The sequence below is a fragment of the Pseudophryne corroboree genome, chromosome 5 (genome assembly GCF_028390025.1).
Source record: "Pseudophryne corroboree isolate aPseCor3 chromosome 5, aPseCor3.hap2, whole genome shotgun sequence".
Classification (NCBI taxonomy): domain Eukaryota; kingdom Metazoa; phylum Chordata; class Amphibia; order Anura; family Myobatrachidae; genus Pseudophryne; species Pseudophryne corroboree.
This window is the reverse complement of record NC_086448.1, coordinates 721820115-721839928: the sequence shown is the minus strand read 5'-3', so window position 1 is coordinate 721839928 and position 19814 is coordinate 721820115. Positions and strand designations below refer to the sequence as shown.

The 19814-nt window shown below is 48.0% G+C and overlaps 1 protein-coding gene across 1 annotated transcript in view; it reads right to left on the bottom strand.

The window, feature by feature from the left end:
- Positions 1 to 19814, bottom strand: part of MRPL53 (mitochondrial ribosomal protein L53) — a 51645-nt gene that overhangs the window by 20278 nt on the left and 11553 nt on the right. The window contains exon 2 of the mRNA XM_063923994.1: positions 4022 to 4134. Within this exon, the coding sequence (XP_063780064.1) occupies positions 4022 to 4134 (113 nt within the window). The remainder of the gene's footprint in view (positions 1 to 4021; positions 4135 to 19814) is intronic.

Here is a 19814-nt window from a genome sequence, read left to right as displayed (position 1 = left end):
AGCCGCTATTCCCCATGGTCCTTTCGGAGTTCCCAGCATCCACTAGGACGTCAGAGAAACTACGGGTAGTTTTTTCTCCCCAAACATAATACCCTTTTTAGTGGTACCTGGGTTTATATCTGAAATGTGTAACACCTCTTTCATTGCCTCAATCATGCAGCGAATGGCCTTAGTGGACATTAGATTAGACTCATCGTCGTCGACACTGGTATCAGTATCCGTGTCGACATCTGGGTCTGCCATCTGAGGTAGCGGGCGTTTTAGAGCCCCTGATGGCCTTTGAGACACCTGGGCAGGCACGAGCTGAGAAGCTGGCTGTCCCGCATTTGGCATGTCGTCAAATTTTTTGTGTAAGGAGTCGACACTTGCACGTAATTCCTTCCATAAAACCATCCACTCAGGTGTCTGCCCCGCAGGGGGTGACATCACTTCTACAGGCCTCTGCTCCGCCTCCACATAATTTTCCTCCTCAAACATGTCGACACAGCCGTACCGACACACCGCACACACACCGGGAATGCTCTAACAGAGGACAGGACCCCACAGAAGCCCTTTGGGGAGACAGAGAGAGAGTATGCCAGCACACACCAGAGCGCTATATACTGCAGGGACTAACTGAATTATGTCCCCTATAGCTGCTATAATATTTACTGCGCCTAAATTTAGTGCCCCCCCTCTCTTTTTTACCCTTTTCTGTAGTGTAGACTGCAGGGGAGAGCCAGGGAGCTTCCTTCCAGCGGAACTGTGAGGGAAAAATGGCGCCAGTGTGCTGAGGGAGATAGCTCCGCCCCTTTTTCGCGGACTATTCTCCCGCTTTTTTAAGGATTCTGGCAGGGGTAATTATCACATATATAGCCTCTGGGGCTATATATTGTGATTGTTTTGCCAGCCAAGGTGTTTTTATTGCTGCTCAGGGCGCCCCCCCCCCCCCCAGCGCCCTGCACCCTCAGTGACCGGAGTGTGAAGTGTGTATGAGAAGCAATGGCGCACAGCTGCAGTGCTGTGCGCTACTTTGGTGAAGACAGAAGTCTTCATGCCGACGATTTTCCGGACTTCTTCTTGCTTCTGGCTCTGTAAGGGGGACGGCGGCGCGGCTCCGGGACCGAACACCAAGGCCAGTTCCATGCGGTCGGTCCCTCTGGAGCTAATGGTGTCCAGTAGCCTAAGAAGCCCAAGCTAGCTGCAAGCAGGTAGGTTCGCTTCTTCTCCCCTTAGTCCCTCGTTGCAGTGAGCCTGTTGCCAGCAGGTCTCACTGTAAAATAAAAAACCTAAAATATACTTTCTTTCTAAGAGCTCAGGAGAGCCCCTAGTGTGCATCCAGCTCGGCCGGGCACAAAAATCTAACTGAGACTTGGAGGAGGGTCATAGTGGGAGGAGCCAGTGCACACCAGGTAGTCTAAAAGCTTTCTTTTAGTTGTGCCCAGACTCCTGCGGAGCCGCTATTCCCCATGGTCCTTTCGGAGTTCCCAGCATCCACTAGGACGTTAGAGAAACGGCATTTATCAAGGATTCTGTTTCTCCTGCCTCCAGACAAGTGAAACAAAATCCCTCATAATGCCGGCTATAGGGCATAATTGAATAACCCCCCACCCACCCCAGAGTAATTTACTGCGGCTATTTGATTTCCCCCCGTATCTGAAAAATGACAGTTCAGGGCTTGGTTTGAAGTTTTTATCTTCCCAATGCTAGGTACACACTATACAATTATCTGTCAGATAATCTGCCAGATCTGGCTGGTTGGAATGAAAATCTGGTAATGGATGAGAGCAAATGACAATCGACCATTTGCTCCCAAACACCGGAAAGCGGACGAAAACTGTTGGTCATCCAAGTTGGTTAAATTTGTATGAACGTCAGGTTTTGTTCGTTTTCCAGCGTTTAGGAGCAAATGGTCGATTGTCATTTGCTCTCATCCATTACCAAATTTTCCTTCCAACCAGCCAGATCTGGCAGATTATCTGCCAGATAATTGTATAGTGTGTACCTAGCTTAAGACTTAGTACATAAACCCTGTATTCAGTTATACCACTTTTAGACCAGTATAGCGGGTCGCAGCTGAGAGCTCTGACACGGGTGCTACCCGGCTGCGACCCGCGTCAGCCCCCTTTTAGACCGGAGTGACCAGCTCGGCATATTGCCAGATTGGTGACGTTGCCGGTGACGCGACGGGGGCGGCGCCTGGAGATCATATGATCACCAAGCGCCGCCCGCACAGAGTTTAAAACAGGAAGCCGGGTCGTGCGATCAAGCTCCCGTTTACACTGAACAGTTTGCCGGGTTGAACACGTGTTCAACCCCGCAAACTACCAGAGTTGGAATACCAGGGTCACTCGACCCGGATTATTCCAACTCTGCCCTTTTACACCAAGCAGCAACACGGGTTATGCACGTTCATGTGCAATAACCAGTGTTATATGCTGCCGGTGTAAAAGGGGTAAAACTCAAGATTTTATTAAATGGTGAATGACACATTATCATCCTGGAAAAGCAAGTCCAGGATGGCCAGGAAGATTATAATAAAGTATTTATGAGGAGATTTGCTCATTTTCCAATGACTTTCTAGCAGTTGGTTATTATTATAGCAACTGGAGGCCGGTAATCATACCTAAGGAAGGGTGTTCTGTTGTGTGCCCCCCATTGTACAGTAGTGTCAAAGTGGGCTCACCACCGATACAAATGTACCAGTTTTGTTGCAATTTGCCTGGTCCTGCCGCAATGGAAAAAAAAACCTCTCCAGGTAAAGGTGAATTTCTATGGTGTTTGGTTGCCAGCAATGTACCATACAGGGGGTTTAATCCTAGTGCATCGCGGCACAACCCAATCAATAGAGCTGGCGCACACATGAAACATCCGAAGGCATACATAAGTAACAACTCAGTGTGAGTGTGACTATATCCTATGCCTATTAGACACGTGTCCAAAGGGGCGGGCTCTAGATCATATTGCGGAAGTTACAAACTTAAAAATTAGGACGCATAAAACGGAGACGGTCTGTACAAATCTTATTGCTTTAGTTTTCATTGCACAAGGTACGACAAAATAGTGATGCTCCTTGTGAAAATTATAGAATTGTATCACGTTGTTTTTCTTGCCAATACTTCTGTGTTTCACTGCACTACAGCCAACATTGCTGTTAAATAAGAGGGACATTACCAGTTTTACATTGCCAAATAGGTACATTGGGAGCAATTTAGAGTTGATCGCAGCAGCAAATTTGTTAGCAGTTGGGCAAAACCATGTGCACTGCAGGGGGGGGGGGGGGGGGGGGGCAGATATAAAACTTGCAGAGAGTTAGATTTGGGTGGGTTATTTTGTCTCTGTGCAGGGTAAATACTGGCTGCTTTATTTTTACACTGCAAATTAGATTTCAGTTTGAACACACCCCACCCAAATCTAACTCTCTCTGCAAATGTTATATCTGCCTCCCCTGCAGTGCACATGGGCCCTCATTCCGAGTTGTTCGCTCGGTAAAAATCTTCGCATCGCAGCGATTTTCCGCTTAATGCGCATGCGCAATGTTCGCACTGCGACTGCGCCAAGTAAATTTGCTATGCACTTAGTAATTTTACTCACGGCTTTTTCATCGTTCTGGCGATCGTAATGTGATTGACAGGAAATGGGTGTTACTGGGCGGAAACAGGCCGTTTTATGGGCGTGTGGGAAAAAACGCTACCGTTTCCGGAAAAAACGCAGGAGTGGCCGGAGAAACGGAGGAGTGTCTGGGCGAACGCTGGGTGTGTTTGTGACGTCAAACCAGGAACGACAAGCAGTGAAATGATCGCAGATGCCGAGTAAGTCTGGAGCTACTCAGAAACTGCTACGAGGTGTGTAATCGCAATATTGCGAATACATCGTTAGCAATTTTAAGATGCTAAGATTCACTCCCAGTAGGCGGCGGCTTAGCATGAGCAAATCTGCTAAAATCCGCTTGCGAGCGAACAACTCGGAATGACCTCCATGGTTTTGCCCAACTGCTCACAAATTTGCTGCTGTGATCAAATTCTCCACCTGTGCAACTTACCAAAGAGAATGTCCACTAACGGCTCGGACTTGTCATGTCTGACATCAACAGTTATTTCACAATTCGTATTGCTGGAGCGGATTTTCTTGGTGTTAATGGCTTCCAAAAATTCTCTAGGAGAGGAAATAAAAAATCTGCATTTGTAAAGCATACTTAGCAAAACGGTCAAAAATCAAAAGAAGTTACAATTTCTGAAACTACAGATCTCCTCACACACGGCGGGAAGTACTAAGCATTGGATCTGCAAAGCAGTACATCCTGGCATTAATTACGCCGGTATATACATAGAAATGCAATTAAAATCGCAACGGACTTCTCTCCCAATAAGAGCTGTTCTTTGCGATAGATGGACTTCCAGGTTTAGGACACCGGAAGCCCATCTGCGCAGACTGATGTATACACCGGGTGCTGGGAGGGATCTGATTGTATCCCTCTCTGGAGGAATTGCAAAAAGAAGCCCATAAGCTTCAATTGGGTAACGCCACATAAAGATGGCGTTAACCACCGGCTCCAAGTGCTGGAATGTATCGTATTCCAGGGATTGGTAGATATGGGATAAGCGGACAAATTCCAAAAAATACCAGTTTTCAGATTTTTGGACTATTTTTTCCTTTAGTACATCCTACCCACAGTGTATTTATGTACCATATGGCGCAAATGAGGAAAATCTGAGAGGTGTAGCGTACTGTCGGCCTTATTCAGGTTTGTTAGCAAACAAAACAAACAAAAAAGCACACTAATGGGCAAAACCATGTGCACTGCAGGTGGGGCAGATGTAACATGTGCAGAGAGAGTTAGATTTGGGTGGGGTGAGTTCAAACTGAAATCTAAGTTGCAGTGTAAAAATAAAGCAGACAGTATTTACCCTGCACAGAAACAATATAACCCACCCAAATCTAAATCTCTCTGCACATGTTACATCTGCCCCACCTGCAGTGCAGCGTGGGTTTGCCCATTAGTGTGCTTTATTGGTTTACTAACAAGCCTGAATAACCCCCTGTATTTTGCTTTGCATCTCATTTGCATTGCACTCACACTGTACCAGAGATGCTGGGCTGTGACTTTAAAACTAGTTCCTATGAGGTTAAACACGTACAAAATCACGGATGAAGTACAACGGAACTTGGGGGGTAATTTAGAGTTGATCATAGCAGCAAATTTATTTGCAGATGGGCAAAACCATGTGCACTGCAGGGGAGGCAGATATAATGTGCAGAGAGAGTTAGATCTGGCTGGGTTATTTTGTTTCTGTGTAGGGATTTACACAGATTCAGACTGATATACAAATGTTGCCCATCAAGTCGATCAGTGTAATCTAGCAATGTAGTTGTCTCTCCCAGTTATTTTACTAATGCAAATAATAGGATTTTAATACCTACCGGTAAATCCTTTTCTCTTAGTCCGTAGAGGATGCTGGGGTCACATCAAGAACCATGGAGTATAGACGGGATCCGCAGGAGACATGGGAACTTTAAGACTTTCAAAGGGGTGTGAACTGGCTCCTCCCTCTATGCCCCTCCTCCAGACTCCAGTTATAGGAACTGTGCCCAGGGAGACGGACATTTCGAGGAAAAGGATTTATTGTTAAACTAAGGTGAGATACATAGGAGCTCACACCTCAAGCACACTGTACAACATGGCATTTAACATAACGCAAATCAACGGCATGAACAACGTCCGCAACAGGCTGACTAAACGTAACACAACCTGTGTTAAAAACGCAACAACTGTAGATACAGTACGCACTCTCCTGCCCATTCTAGAGCTTTGGTATAACCCCATGGTTCTTGATGTGACCCCCAGCATCCTCTACGGACTAAGAGAAAAGGATTTACTGGTAGGTATTAAAATCCTATTTTCTCATACGTCCTAGAGGATGCTGGGGGTCACATCAAGAACCATGGGGTTATACCAAAGCTCTAGAACGAGCGGGAGAGTGCGGATGACTCTGCAGCACGGACTGACCAAACATGATGTACTCATCAGCCAGGGTATCAAACTTGTAGAACTTTGCAAAGGTGTTTGAACACGACCAAGTACCCGCTCAGCAAAGTTGTAATGCCGAGACCCCCCGGGCAGCCGCCCAGGACGAGACCACCTTTCTGGTAGAATGGGCCTTTACCGATTTCGGTAACGGCAATCCAGCCATAGAATGAGCATGACAGATCCAGTGCGCAACAGTCTGCTTGGAAGCAGGAGCCCCAATTTTGTTGTGAGCATACAGGACAAACAGAGCCTACGTTTTCCTAAACTGAGCCGTTCTGGCGACATAAATTTTCAAAGCTCTTACTACATCGAGAAGCTTCGATTCCAGCAAGGCGTCAGTAGCCACTGGCACCACAATAGGTTGGTTCAAGTGGAACGACAAAACCACTTTCAGCAGAAACTGCTGACGAGTCCTCAACTCTGCCCTATCTTCATGGAAGATCAAATAAGGGCTCTTGTGAGACAAGGCCGCTAATTCAGACACCCGCCTTGCGGATGCCAAGGCCAACAGCATGACCACTTTCCAAGTGAGGAATTTCAACTCTATCTTCTGTAAACGTTCAAACCAATGAGATTGAAGGAATTGCAACACCACGTTAAGATCCCACGGTGCCACAGGGGGCACAAAGGGAGGTTGGATGTGCAACACACCTTTCACGAAAGTCTGAACTTCTGGAAGGGAGGCTAATTGTCTTTGGAAGAAAACAGATAAAACTGAAATTTGTACTTTAATTGAGCCCAACTTTAGGCCCGCGTCCACACCGGTTTGTAGAAAATGGAGAAAACGTCCGAACTGAATTTCTTCCGTAGGAGCCTTCTTGGATTCACACCAAGACACGTATTTCCTCCAAATACGGTGGTAATGTTTAGACGTTACTCCTTTCCTGGCCTGAATAAGAGTGGGGATGACTTCCTTGGGAATACCCTTTCAGGCTAGGATCCGGCGTTCAACCTCCAAGCCGTCAAACGAAGTCACGGTAAGTCTTGGAACACGCACAGTCCCTGCTGTAACAGATCCTCCCTCAGAGGAAGAGGCCAGGGATCTCCTATGAGTAATTCCTGAAGCTCTGGATACCAAGCCCTCTTTGGCCAGTCTGGAACAATGAGGATCGCTTGAACCTTTGTTCTTCTTATGATCTTTATCACTTTTGGAACGAGTGGAAGCGGAGGAAACACGTACACCGACTGAAACACCCACGGTGTCACTAGGGCGTCCACTGGTATTGCTTGAGGGTCTCTCGACCTGGAACAATATCTCTGAAGTTTCTTGTTGAGGCGAGACGCCATCATGTCTATTTGAGGAATTCCCCAAAGACTTGTCACTTCTGTAAAGACCTCTTGATGAAGACCCCACTCTCCTGGATGGAGATCGTGTCTGCTGAGGAAGTCTGCTTCCCAGTTGTCCACTCCTGGAATGAAGATCGCTGACAGAGCGCTTGTATGCCTTTCCACCCAACGGAGAACCCTTGTGGCCTCTGCCATTGCTGCTCTGCTCTTTGTTCCGCCCTGACGGTTTATGTACGCTACTGCTGTTATGTTGTCCGACTGAATCAAGACGGACCGATTGCGAAGAAGATGTTCCGCTTGCAGAAGGCCGCTGTGAATGGCCCTTAACTCCAGAATGTTTATGTGTAGACACATTTCCTGGCTTGACCATCTTCCCTGGAAGCTTTCACCCTGTGTGACTGCTCCCCAGCCTTGGAGACTCGCATCCGTGGTCACTAAGATCCAGTCCTGGATCCCAAACCTGCATCCCTCTAGGAGGTGAGAGCTGTGCAGCCACCACAGGAGTGAGATTCTGGTCCTGGAAGACAGGGTTATCCTTCGGTGCATGTGTAGATGGGACCCGGACCACTTGTCCAACAGGTCCCACTGAAACACTCTGGCATGGAATCTGCCAAACTGAATGGCCTTGTAGGCCGCCACCATCTTCCCCAGCAACCGAGTGCATTGATGGATCGATACTCTTGCTGGTTTCAGAATTTGTTTGACCAGGTTCTGAATTTCCAGAGCCTTTTCCACTGGAAGAAAAACGCTCTGTAATTCTGTGTCTAGAATCATTCCCAAAACCGACAGCCGTCTCGTCGGAACCAACTGTGATTTTGGCAAGTTTAGGAGCCAACCCTGTTGCTGCAGAATTGTCAGGGAGAGCGTAATGTTCTGCAGTAATTGTTTAATGTATCTCGCCTTTATCAGGAGATCGTTCAAGTACGGGATAATTGTGACTCCTTGCTTGCGCAGGAGAACCATCACTTCGGCCATTACTTTGGTGAAAATCCTCGGAGCCGTGAACAGACCAAAGGGCAACATCTGAAATTGGTAATGACAATCCTGAACTGCAAACCTCAGGTAAGCCTGATGTGGGAGGATAAATGGGAACATGTAAGTAGGCATCCTTTATGTCTACCGACACCATAAAATCCCCCTCCTCCAGACTGGAGATCACTGCCCGAAGAGATTCCATCTTGAATTTGAATTGTTTTAGGAAGAAATTGAGGGATTTGAGGTTCAGGATTGGTCTGACTGAGCCATCTGGCTTCGGGACCACGAACAGGCTCGAATAAAAGCCTTCTCCCTGTTGCAACGGGGGAACCCTGACAATGACTTGATTGTGACACAATTTTTGTATTGCGACACATACGACCTCCCTGTCCGGAAGAGAAGCTGGTAAGGCAGATTTGAAAAATCGGTGAGGGGGAATGTCTTGAAACTCCAGTTTGTAACCCTGGGACACTATTTCTAAAACCCATGGGCCCAGGGCCGAATGAGCCCAGAACTGACTGAAGAGCTTGTGACGTGCCCCCACCGGTGCGGACTCCCGCAGAGGAGCCCCAGCGTCATGCGGTGGATTTGGCAGAAACCGGGGAGGACTTCTGCTCCTGGCAACCAGCCACGGCCGGTGATCGTTTACCTTTACCCTTTCCTCTAGTAGCAAGGAAGGAAGACCCTTGGCCTTTTCTGTATTTATTGGGCCGAAAGGACTGCATCTGATAGTGGTGTGCTTTCTTTTGTGGTGCAGGCACATAAGGTAAAAATGATGACTTACCCGCGGTAGCCGTAGATACCAAATCAGCGAGGCAGTCACCACCTTTATACGGTAGAGACTCCATAGCTTTCTTAGAGTCAGCATCAGCATTCCATTGATGAATCCACAATGCTCTCCTAGCTGAGACCGCCATGGCATTGGCCCTTGATCCCAAGAGGCCAATATCTCTCGCAGCTTCCTTTAGGTAGACTGCAGCGACCCTGATATAACCTAGTGTCAAAAGAATGCTATCCCTATCCAGGGTATCTATTTCAGATGACAAGTTATCTGCCCATTTTTCGATAGCACTACTCACCCACGCAGATGCAATGGCTGGTCTGAGTAGCGTACCCGTGGCGACATAAATGGATTTCAATGTATTTTCCTGCCTACGATCCGCAGGATCCTTTAGGGCTGCCATGTCAGGGGACAGAAGAGCCACCTTTTTGGACAGCCGTGATAGAGCTTTGTCCACAATGGGGGCTGACTCCCATTTTTCCCTATCCCCAGAGGGAAACGGATACGCCACTGGAATCCTTTTGGGAATCTGAAACTTTTTGTCAGGATTTTCCCAAACCTTTTCACAAAGCGTGTTCAGTTCATGAGAGGGAGGGAAAGTTACCTCAGGTTTCTTTCCTTTATAAATACATACCCTAGTATCAAGAACAGTAGGGTCCTCAGTGATATGTAATACGTCTATTATAGCCACAATCATGTACTGAATGCTCTGCCAGTTTTGGAGCTAATCTGGCATCACAATAGTCGACACTTGAGTCAGTGTCCGTGTCTGCCAGCTGGGCAAATTAACATTTTTGTGACCCCGAGGGGGTCTGGACTTGTAACAACACATCCTCTACGGATTTCTTCCAAGCCTGGTTCTGAGACTTAGATTTATCCAATCTCTTATTTATCAAAGCGACATTAGCATTCAGAGCATTCAAAACATTCACCCAATCAGGTGTCGGCGGTGCCGACAGGGTCACTCCCGCAGCCGTTTGTGTCCCTAACAGTCTCCTCCTGGGAAGAGTCCTCTGCCTCAGACATGCCGACACACGTGCACCCAACACACGCAGACACACTGGGCCTATAGGGGGCAGACCCACAGTAAAGCCTGTCAAAGAGACACAGAGGGAGTTATTGCCAGCTCACACCCCAGCGCCCAATCCGGTCTGAAACACCACAGAAATGCCCCAGACATGCAGCGCTTTTATAATTTACAAATAATGCACCAAAATGACTGTGCTCCCCCCGTTTTACCCCTTGATACTTATGCAGCAGTGTGAGGAAGGACCAGCGTCTCTGCAGCCTTGTGTAGAGAAATGGCGCCGGGCTGTGTGCTGTGAGGGCTAAGCTCCGCCCCCGCAATGGCGCGCTTCATACCTGCTCTTTTTAAATACATTTTTATACTGGCGGGGGTCCGGACAGTGCCCTGGCACTATGTCCGCTCTTGCCAGTTAGTTATAGAGGTTAGATATGCTGCCCAGGGTGCCCCCTCCCCCCCCCCCCGACCTGCACCCTGTAGTGCCGCTATGTAGTGGGAGCCGTCACTGAAGTCTTCTTTTCTTCTTCTGTCATCTATTCACTGAAATTACTTTGTTGAAATATATCAGAAAGTTAGTCGTAACGATTACCTAACGTAGGACCGGAATTTTCTTGGGGGAATCACTAGGGCTTCATTTTTACCATTGGATTTGCACTGTACAATAGAAAGCAACCTGACACTTTAATGTCCAGCACAGTGGTTCCCAAGGCACCCCCAACAATCCAGGTTTCAAGGATATCCATGCTTAGGCACAGGTGCCTTAATTAGTACCTCAGTCAGTTAGATTATACCATCTGTGTACAAGCAGAACCTGGACTGTTCAGGTGTCTTGAGGACAGTGTTTGGGAAACACTGGTGTAGCAGATGGAAATGATTTCTGCATTGGTTGCTCTGGTACAGTGGAAATTATCATAGAATTATCTGACATACTCCAATTAGGATCCCCGCACTCTCTATCTTATACCATGATCTTGAGAAGTCCTGAAGAGCAACACTTTGTTCCCAAGCATTCCTGCATTACGCCTGCTGCCACGATTCATTTTTCATTGCGCAATTTTAGTTTAAACATTGTAATAGGTACTAGAGATGTGCACTTGAAATTTTTCGGGTTTTGGTTTTGGGTTCGGTTCCGCGGCCGTGTTTTGGGTTCGACCGCGTTTTGGCAAAACCTCACCGAATTTTTTTTGTCGGATTCGGGTGTGTTTTGGATTCGGGTGTTTTTTTCAAAAAACACTAAAAAACAGCTTAAATCATAGAATTTGGGGGTCATTTTGATCCCAAAGTATTATTGACCTCAAAAACCATAATTTCCACTCATTTTCAGTCTATTCTGAATACCTCACACCTCACAATATTATTTTTAGTCCTAAAATTTGCACCGAGGTCGCTGGATGACTAAGCTAAGCGACCCTAGTGGCCGACACAAACACCGGGCCCATCTAGGAGTGGCACTGCAGTGTCACGCAGGATGGCCCTTCCAAAAAACACTCCCCAAACAGCACATGACGCAAAGAAAAAAAGAGGCGCAATGAGGTAGCTGTGTGAGTAAGATAAGCGACCCTAGTGGCCGACACAAACACCGGGCCCATCTAGGAGTGGCACTGCAGTGTCACGCAGGATGGCCCTTCCAAAAAACACTCCCCAAACAGCACATGACGCAAAGAAAAAAAGAGGCGCAATGAGGTAGCTGTGTGAGTAAGATAAGCGACCCTAGTGGCCGACACAAACACCTGGCCCATCTAGGAGTGGCACTGCAGTGTCACGCAGGATGGCCCTTCCAAAAAACACTCCCCAAACAGCACATGACGCAAAGAAAAATTAAAGAAAAAAGAGGTGCAAGATGGAATTGTCCTTGGGCCCTCCCACCCACCCTTATGTTGTATAAACAGGACATGCACACTTTAACCAACCCATCATTTCAGTGACAGGGTCTGCCACACGACTGTGACTGAAATGACGGGTTGGTTTGGACCCCCACCAAAAAAGAAGCAATTAATCTCTCCTTGCACAAACTGGCTCTACAGAGGCAAGATGTCCACCTCATCATCATCCTCCGATATATCACCGTGTACATCCCCCTCCTCACAGATTATCAATTCGTCCCCACTGGAATCCACCATCTCAGCTCCCTGTGTACTTTGTGGAGGCAATTGCTGCTGGTCAATGTCTCCACGGAGGAATTGATTATAATTCATTTTAATGAACATCATCTTCTCCACATTTTCTGGAAGTAACCTCGTACGCCGATTGCTGACAAGGTGAGCGGCGGCACTAAACACTCTTTCGGAGTACACACTTGTGGGAGGGCAACTTAGGTAGAATAAAGCCAGTTTGTGCAAGGGCCTCCAAATTGCCTCTTTTTCCTGCCAGTATAAGTACGGACTGTGTGACGTGCCTACTTGGATGCGGTCACTCATATAATCCTCCACCATTCTTTCAATGGGGAGAGAATCATATGCAGTGACAGTAGACGACATGTCCGTAATCGTTGTCAGGTCCTTCAGTCTGGACCAGATGTCAGCATCAGCAGTCGCTCCAGACTGCCCTGCATCACCGCCAGCGGGTGGGCTCGGAATTCTGAGCCTTTTCCTCGCACCCCCAGTTGCGGGAGAATGTGAAGGAGGAGATGTTGACAGGTCGCGTTCCGCTTGACTTGACAATTTTCTCACCAGCAGGTCTTTGAACCCCAGCAGACTTGTGTCTGCCGGAAAGAGAGATCCAAGGTAGGTTTTAAATCTAGGATCGAGCACGGTGGCCAAAATGTAGTGCTCTGATTTCAACAGATTGACCACCCGTGAATCCTTGTTAAGCGAATTAAGGGCTCCATCCACAAGACCCACATGCCTAGCGGAATCGCTCCGTGTTAGCTCCTCCTTCAATGTCTCCAGCTTCTTCTGCAAAAGCCTGATGAGGGGAATGACCTGACTCAGGCTGGCAGTGTCTGAACGGACTTCACGTGTGGCAAGTTCAAAGAGCAGCAGAACCTTGCACAACGTTGAAATCATTCTCCACTGCGCTTGAGACAGGTGCATTCCACCTCCTATATCGTGCTGAATTGTATAGGCTTGAATGGCCTTTTGCTGCTCCTCCAACCTCTGAAGCATATATAGGGTTGAATTCCACCTCGTTACCACTTCTTGCTTCAGATGATGGCAGGGCAGGTTCAGGCGTTTTTGGTGTTGCTCCAGTCTTCTGTACGTGGTGCCTGTACGCCGAAAGTGTCCCGCAATTCTTCTGGCCACCGACAGCATCTCTTGCACGCCCCTGTCGTTTTTTTAAAAATTCTGCACCACCAAATTCAAGGTATGTGCAAAACATGGGACGTGCTGGAATTTGCCCAGATTTAATGCACACACAATATTGCTGGCGTTGTCCGATGCCACAAATCCACAGGAGAGTCCAATTGGGGTAAGCCATTCCGCGATGATCTTCCTCAGTTGCCGTAAGAGGTTTTCAGCTGTGTGCGTATTCTGGAAACCGGTGATACAAAGCGTAGCCTGCCTAGGAAAGAGTTAGCGTTTGCGAGATGCTGCTACTGGTGCCGCCGCTGCTGTTCTTGCGGCGGGAGTCCATACATCTACCCAGTGGGCTGTCACAGTCATATAGTCCTGACCCTGCCCTGCTCCACTTGTCCACATGTCCGTGGTTAAGTGGACATTGGGTACAACTGCATTTTTTAGGACACTGGTGAGTCTTTTTCTGAGGTCTGTGTACATTTTCGGTATCGCCTGCCTAGAGAAATGGAACCTAGATGGTATTTGGTACCGGGGACACAGTACCTCCAACAAGTCTCTAGTTGGCTCTGCAGTAATGATGGATACCGGAACCACGTTTCTCACCGCCCAGGATGCCAAGGCCTCAGTTATCCGCTTTGCAGCAGGATGACTGCTGTGATATTTCATCTTCCTCGCAAAGGACTGTTGGACAGTCAATTGCTTGGTGGAAGTAGTAAAAGTCGTCTTACGACTTCCCCTCTGGGATGACCATCGACTCCCAGCAGCAACAACAGCAGCGCCAGCAGCAGTAGGCGTTACACGCAAGGATGCATCGGAGGAATCCCAGGCAGGAGAGGACTCGTCTGAATTGCCAGTGACATGGCCTGCAGGACTATTGGCATTCCTGGGGAAGGAGGAAATTGACACTGAGGGAGTTGGTGGGGTGGTTTGCGCGAGCTTGGTTACAAGAGGAAGGGATTTACTGGTCAGTGGACTGCTTCCGCTGTCGCCCAAAGTTTTTGAACTTGTCACTGACTTATTATGAATGCGCTGCAGGTGACGTATAAGGGAGGATGTTCCGAGGTGGTTAACGTCCTTACCCCTACTTATTACAGCTTGACAAAGGCAACACACGGCTTGACAAATGTTGTCCGCATTTCTGGTGAAATACTTCCACACCGAAGAGCTGATTTTTTTGGTATTTTCACCAGGCATGTCAACGGCCCTATTCCTCCCACGGACAACAGGTGTCTCCCCGGGTGCCTGACTTAAACAAACCACCTCACCATCAGAATCCTCCTTGTCAATTTCCTCCCCAGCGCCAGCAACACCCATATCCTCCTCATCCTGGTGTACTTCAACACTGACATCTTCAATCTGACTATCAGGAACTGGACTGCGGGTGCTCCTTCCAGCACTTGCAGGGGGCGTGCAAATGGTGGAAGGCGCATGCTCTTCACGTCCAGTGTTGGGAAGGTCAGGCATCGCAACCGACACAATTGGACTCTCCTTGTGGATTTGGGATTTCGAAGAACGCACAGTTCTTTGCGGTGCTTTTGTCAGCTTGAGTCTTTTCAGTTTTCTAGCGAGAGGCTGAGTGCTTCCATCCTCATGTGAAGCTGAACCACTAGCCATGAACATAGGCCAGGGCCTCAGCCGTTCCTTGCCACTCCGTGTGGTAAATGGCATATTGGCAAGTTTACGCTTCTCCTCCGACAATTTTATTTTAGATTTTGGAGTCCTTTTTTTACTGATATTTGGTGTTTTGGATTTTACATGCTCTGTACTATGACATTGGGCATCGGCCTTGGCAGACGACGTTGCTGGCATTTCATCGTCTCGGCCATGACTAGTGGCAGCAGCTTCAGCACGAGGTGGAAGTGGATCTTGATCTTTCCCTAATTTTGGAACCTCAACATTTTTGTTCTCCATATTTTAATAGGCACAACTAAAAGGCACCTCAGGTAAACAATGGAGATGGATGGATACTAGTATACTTATGGATGGACCAGCGACTGCCGACACAGAGGTAGCTACAGCCGTGGACTACCGTACTGTGTCTGCTGCTAATATAGACTGGATGATAATGAGATGAAATTAATATATATATATATAATATCACTAGTACTGCAGCCGGACAGGTATATATATTTATGTAATGACTGATGACGGACCTGCTGGACACTGTCAGCTCAGCAGCACCGCAGACTGCTACAGTAAGCTACTATAGTAGTATGTATAAAGAAGAAGAAAGAAAAAAAAAAAACGGGTAGGTGGTATACAATATTATATACTATATATATATATATATATATATATATATATATATATATATATATATATATATTTTAAACTGGTGGTGATTATTAAACTGGTGGTCAGGTCACTGGTCACACTGTCAGCACTTGCAAGTAGTACTCCTAAGCAGACAATCACAATATATATTATACTGGTGGTCAGTGTGGTCACAATGGCAGTGTGGCACTCTGGCAGCAAAAGTGTGCACTGTACGTTATATGTACTCCTGAGTCCTGCTCTCAGACTCTAACTGCTCCCCACTGTCAGTGTCTCCCCCACAAGTCAGATATACATTATACAGTCACACTATCTATCTATCACTTCAGCAAGTAGTAGTACTCCTCCTAATGCTCCCCAAAATTACTACTGTGTCTCTCTCTACTCTAGTCTCACTCTCTTCTTCTCTTCTCTATAAACGGAGAGGACGCCAGCCACGTCCTCAACCTATGAATCTCAATGCACGTGTGAAAATGGCGGCGACGCGCGGCTCCTTATATAGAATCCGAGCCTCGCGAGAATCCGACAGCGGGATGATGACGTTCGGGCGCGCTCGGGTTAACCGAGCAAGGCGGGAAGATCCGAGTCGCTCGGACCCGTGTAAAAAAACATGAAGTTCGGGCGGGTTCGGTTTCCGAGGAACCGAACCCGCTCATCTCTAATAGGTACACAAGGTATCATTGGTAACTGATCATGTTTGAAACCTTTCATTTACAATTAAAAATAAGATTTTACTTACCGATAAATCTATTTCTCGTAGTCCGTAGTGGATGCTGGGACTCCGTCAGGACCATGGGGAATAGCGGCTCCGCAGGAGACAGGGCACAAAATTTAAAAGTTTGACCACTAGGTGGTGTGTACTGGCTCCTCCCCCTATGACCCTCCTCCAAGCCTCAGTTAGGATACTGTGCCCGGACGAGCGTACACAATAAGGAAGGATTTTGAATCCCGGGTAAGACTCATACCAGCCACACCAATCACACCGTACAACTTGTGATCTGAACCCAGTTAACAGTATGACAAACGTAGGAGCCTCTGAACAGACGGCTCACAACAATAACAACCCGATTTTTTTGTAACAATAACTATGTACAAGTATTGCAGACAATCCGCACTTGGGATGGGCGCCCAGCATCCACTACGGACTACGAGAAATAGATTTATCGGTAAGTAAAATCTTATTTTCTCTGACGTCCTAGTGGATGCTGGGACTCCGTCAGGGCCATGGGGATTATACCAAAGCTCCCAAACGGGCGGGAGAGTGCGGATGACTCTGCAGCACCGAATGAGAGAACTCCAGGTCCTCCTTAGCCAGGGTATCAAATTTGTAGAATTTTACAAACGTGTTCTCCCCTGACCACGTAGCTGCTCGGCAGAGTTGTAATGCCGAGACCCCTCGGGCAGCCGCCCAAGATGAGCCCACCTTCCTTGTGGAATGGGCCTTGACAGATTTAGGCTGTGGCAGGCCTGCCACAGAATGTGCAAGTTGAATTGTGCTACAAATTCAACGAGCAATCGTCTGCTTAGAAGCAGGAGCACCCAGCTTGTTGGGTGCATACAGTATAAACAGCGAGTCAGATTTTCTGACTCCAGCCGTCCTTGAAATATATATTTTCAATGCTCTGACAACGTCCAGCAACTTGGAATCCTCCAAATCGCTAGTAGCCGCAGGCACCACAATAGGCTGGTTCAGGTGAAACGCTGAAACCACCTTAGGCAGAAAGTGAGGACGCGTCCGCAGTTCTGCCCTGTCCGAATGGAAAATCAGATATGGGCTTTTATACGATAAAGCCGCCAATTCTGACACTCTCCTGGCTGAAGCCAGGGCCAGTAGCATGGTTACTTTCCATGTAAGATATTTCAAATCCACCGATTTGAGTGGCTCAAACCAATGGGATTTGAGAAAATCCAAAACTACATTAAGATCCCACGGTGCCACTGGGGCCACAATCGGGGGCTGTATATGTAGTACTCCTTTTACAAAAGTCTGGACTTCAGGAACTGAAGCCAATTCTTTCTGGAAGAAAATCGACAGGGCCGAAATTTGAACCTTAATGGACCCTAATTTGAGGCCCATAGACAATCCTGTTTGCAGGAAATGTAGGAATCGACCCAGTTGAAATTCCTCCGTCGGGGCCTTCCTGGCCTCACACCACGCAACATATTTTCTCCAAATGCGGTGATAATGTTGTGCAGTCACCTCCTTCCTGGCTTTTACCAGGGTAGGGATGACCTCTTCCGGAATGCCTTTTTCCCTTAGGATTCGGCGTTCAACAGCCATGCTGTCAAACGCAGCCGCGGTAAGTCTTGGAATAGACACGGTCCCTGCTGAAGCAGGTCCCGTCTTAGAGGTAGAGGCCACGGATCTTCCGTGAGCATCTCCTGAAGTTCCGGGTACCAAGTTCTTCTTGGCCAATCCGGAGCCACGAGTATCGTTCTTACTCCCCTTTGCCGTATAATTCTCAGTACTTTTGGTATGAGAGGCAGAGGAGGAAACACATACACTGACTGGTACACCCATGGTGTTACCAGAGCATCTACAGCTATTGCCTGAGGGTCTCTTGACCTGGCGCAATACCTGTCCAGTTTTTTGTTGAGGCGGGACGCCATCATGTCCACCATTGGTCTTTCCCAATGGACCACAATCATGTGGAAGACTTCTGGATGAAGTCCCCACTCTCCCGGGTGCAGATCGTGTCTGCTGAGGAAGTCTGCTTCCCAGTTGTCCACTCCCGGGATGAACACAGCTGACAGTGCTAACACATGATTTTCTGCCCAGCGGAGAATCCTTGCAGCTTCTGCCATTGCCCTCCTGCTTCTTGTGCCGCCCTGTCTGTTTACGTGGGCGACTGCCGTGATGTTGTCCGACTGAATCAACACCGGCTGACCCTGAAGCAGAGGTTTTGCCAGGCTTAGAGCATTGTAGATTGCTCTTAGCTCCAGTATATTTATGTGAAGAGACGTCTCCAGGCTTGACCACACGCCCTGGAAGTTTCTTCCCTGTGTGACCGCTCCCCAGCCTCTCAGGCTGGCATCCGTGGTCACTAGGACCCAGTTCTGTATGCCGAATCTGCGGCCCTCTAACAGATGAGCACTCTGCAACCACCATAGCAGAGACACTCTTGTCCTTGTGGACAATTTTATCCGCTGATGCATCTGCAGATGCGATCCGGACCATTTGTCCAGCAGATCCCACTGAAAAGTTCGTGCATGGAATCTGCCGAATGGAATCGCTTCGTAAGAAGCTACCATTTTTCCCAGGACTCTTGTGCATTGATGCACAGATACTTTTCCTGGTTTTAGGAGGTTCCTGACTAGATCGGATAACTCCCTGGCTTTCTCCTCCGGAAGAAATACCTTTTTCTGAACAGTGTCCAGAATCATCCCTAGGAACAACAGACGTGTCGTCGGGATCAGTTGGGATTTTGGAAAATTCAGAATCCACCCGTGTTGTTGGAGCACTACTTGGGTTAGTGCTACTCCGACCTCCAGCTGTTCTCTGGATCTTGCCCTTATCAGGAGATCGTCCAAGTAAGGGATAATTAAGACGCCTTCTCTTCGAAGAAGGATCATCATTTCGGCCATTACCTTGGTAAAGACCCGGGGTGCCGTGGACAATCCAAACGGCAGCGTCTGAAACTGATAATGACAGTTTTGGACCACTAACCTGAGGTACCCTTGGTGTAGGAGGGGTACCTTGACTATCACCTGCTGAGAATACAGCTTGTGAATGGCCTCCAATACCGTCGCCCTGTCGGAGGGAGACGTTGGCAAAGCAGACTTTAGGAAACGGCGAGGAGGGGACTTCTCGAATTCCAACCTGTAACCCTGAGATACTACCTGCAGGATCCGGGGGTCCACCTGCGAGTGAGCCCACTGTGCGCTGAAATGTTTGAGGCGACCCCCCACCGCCCCTGAGTCTGCTTGTAAGGTCCCAGCGTCATTCTGACGCCTTTGTAGAAGCCGGGGAGGGCTTCTGCTCCTGGGAAGGAGCTGCTTGTTGCAGTCTCTTACCCTTTCCTTTGCCTCGGGGCAAATAGGAATGTCCTTTTGCTCGTTTGTTCTTATAGGAACGAAAGGACTGCGGCTGAAAAGCCTGCGGCTTTTTCTGCTGGGAGGTGACCTGGGGTAAAAAGGTGGATTTTCCGGCCGTTGCCGTGGCCACCAGATCCGATAGACCGACCCCAAATAATTCCTCCCCCTTATACGGCAATACTTCCATATGTCGTT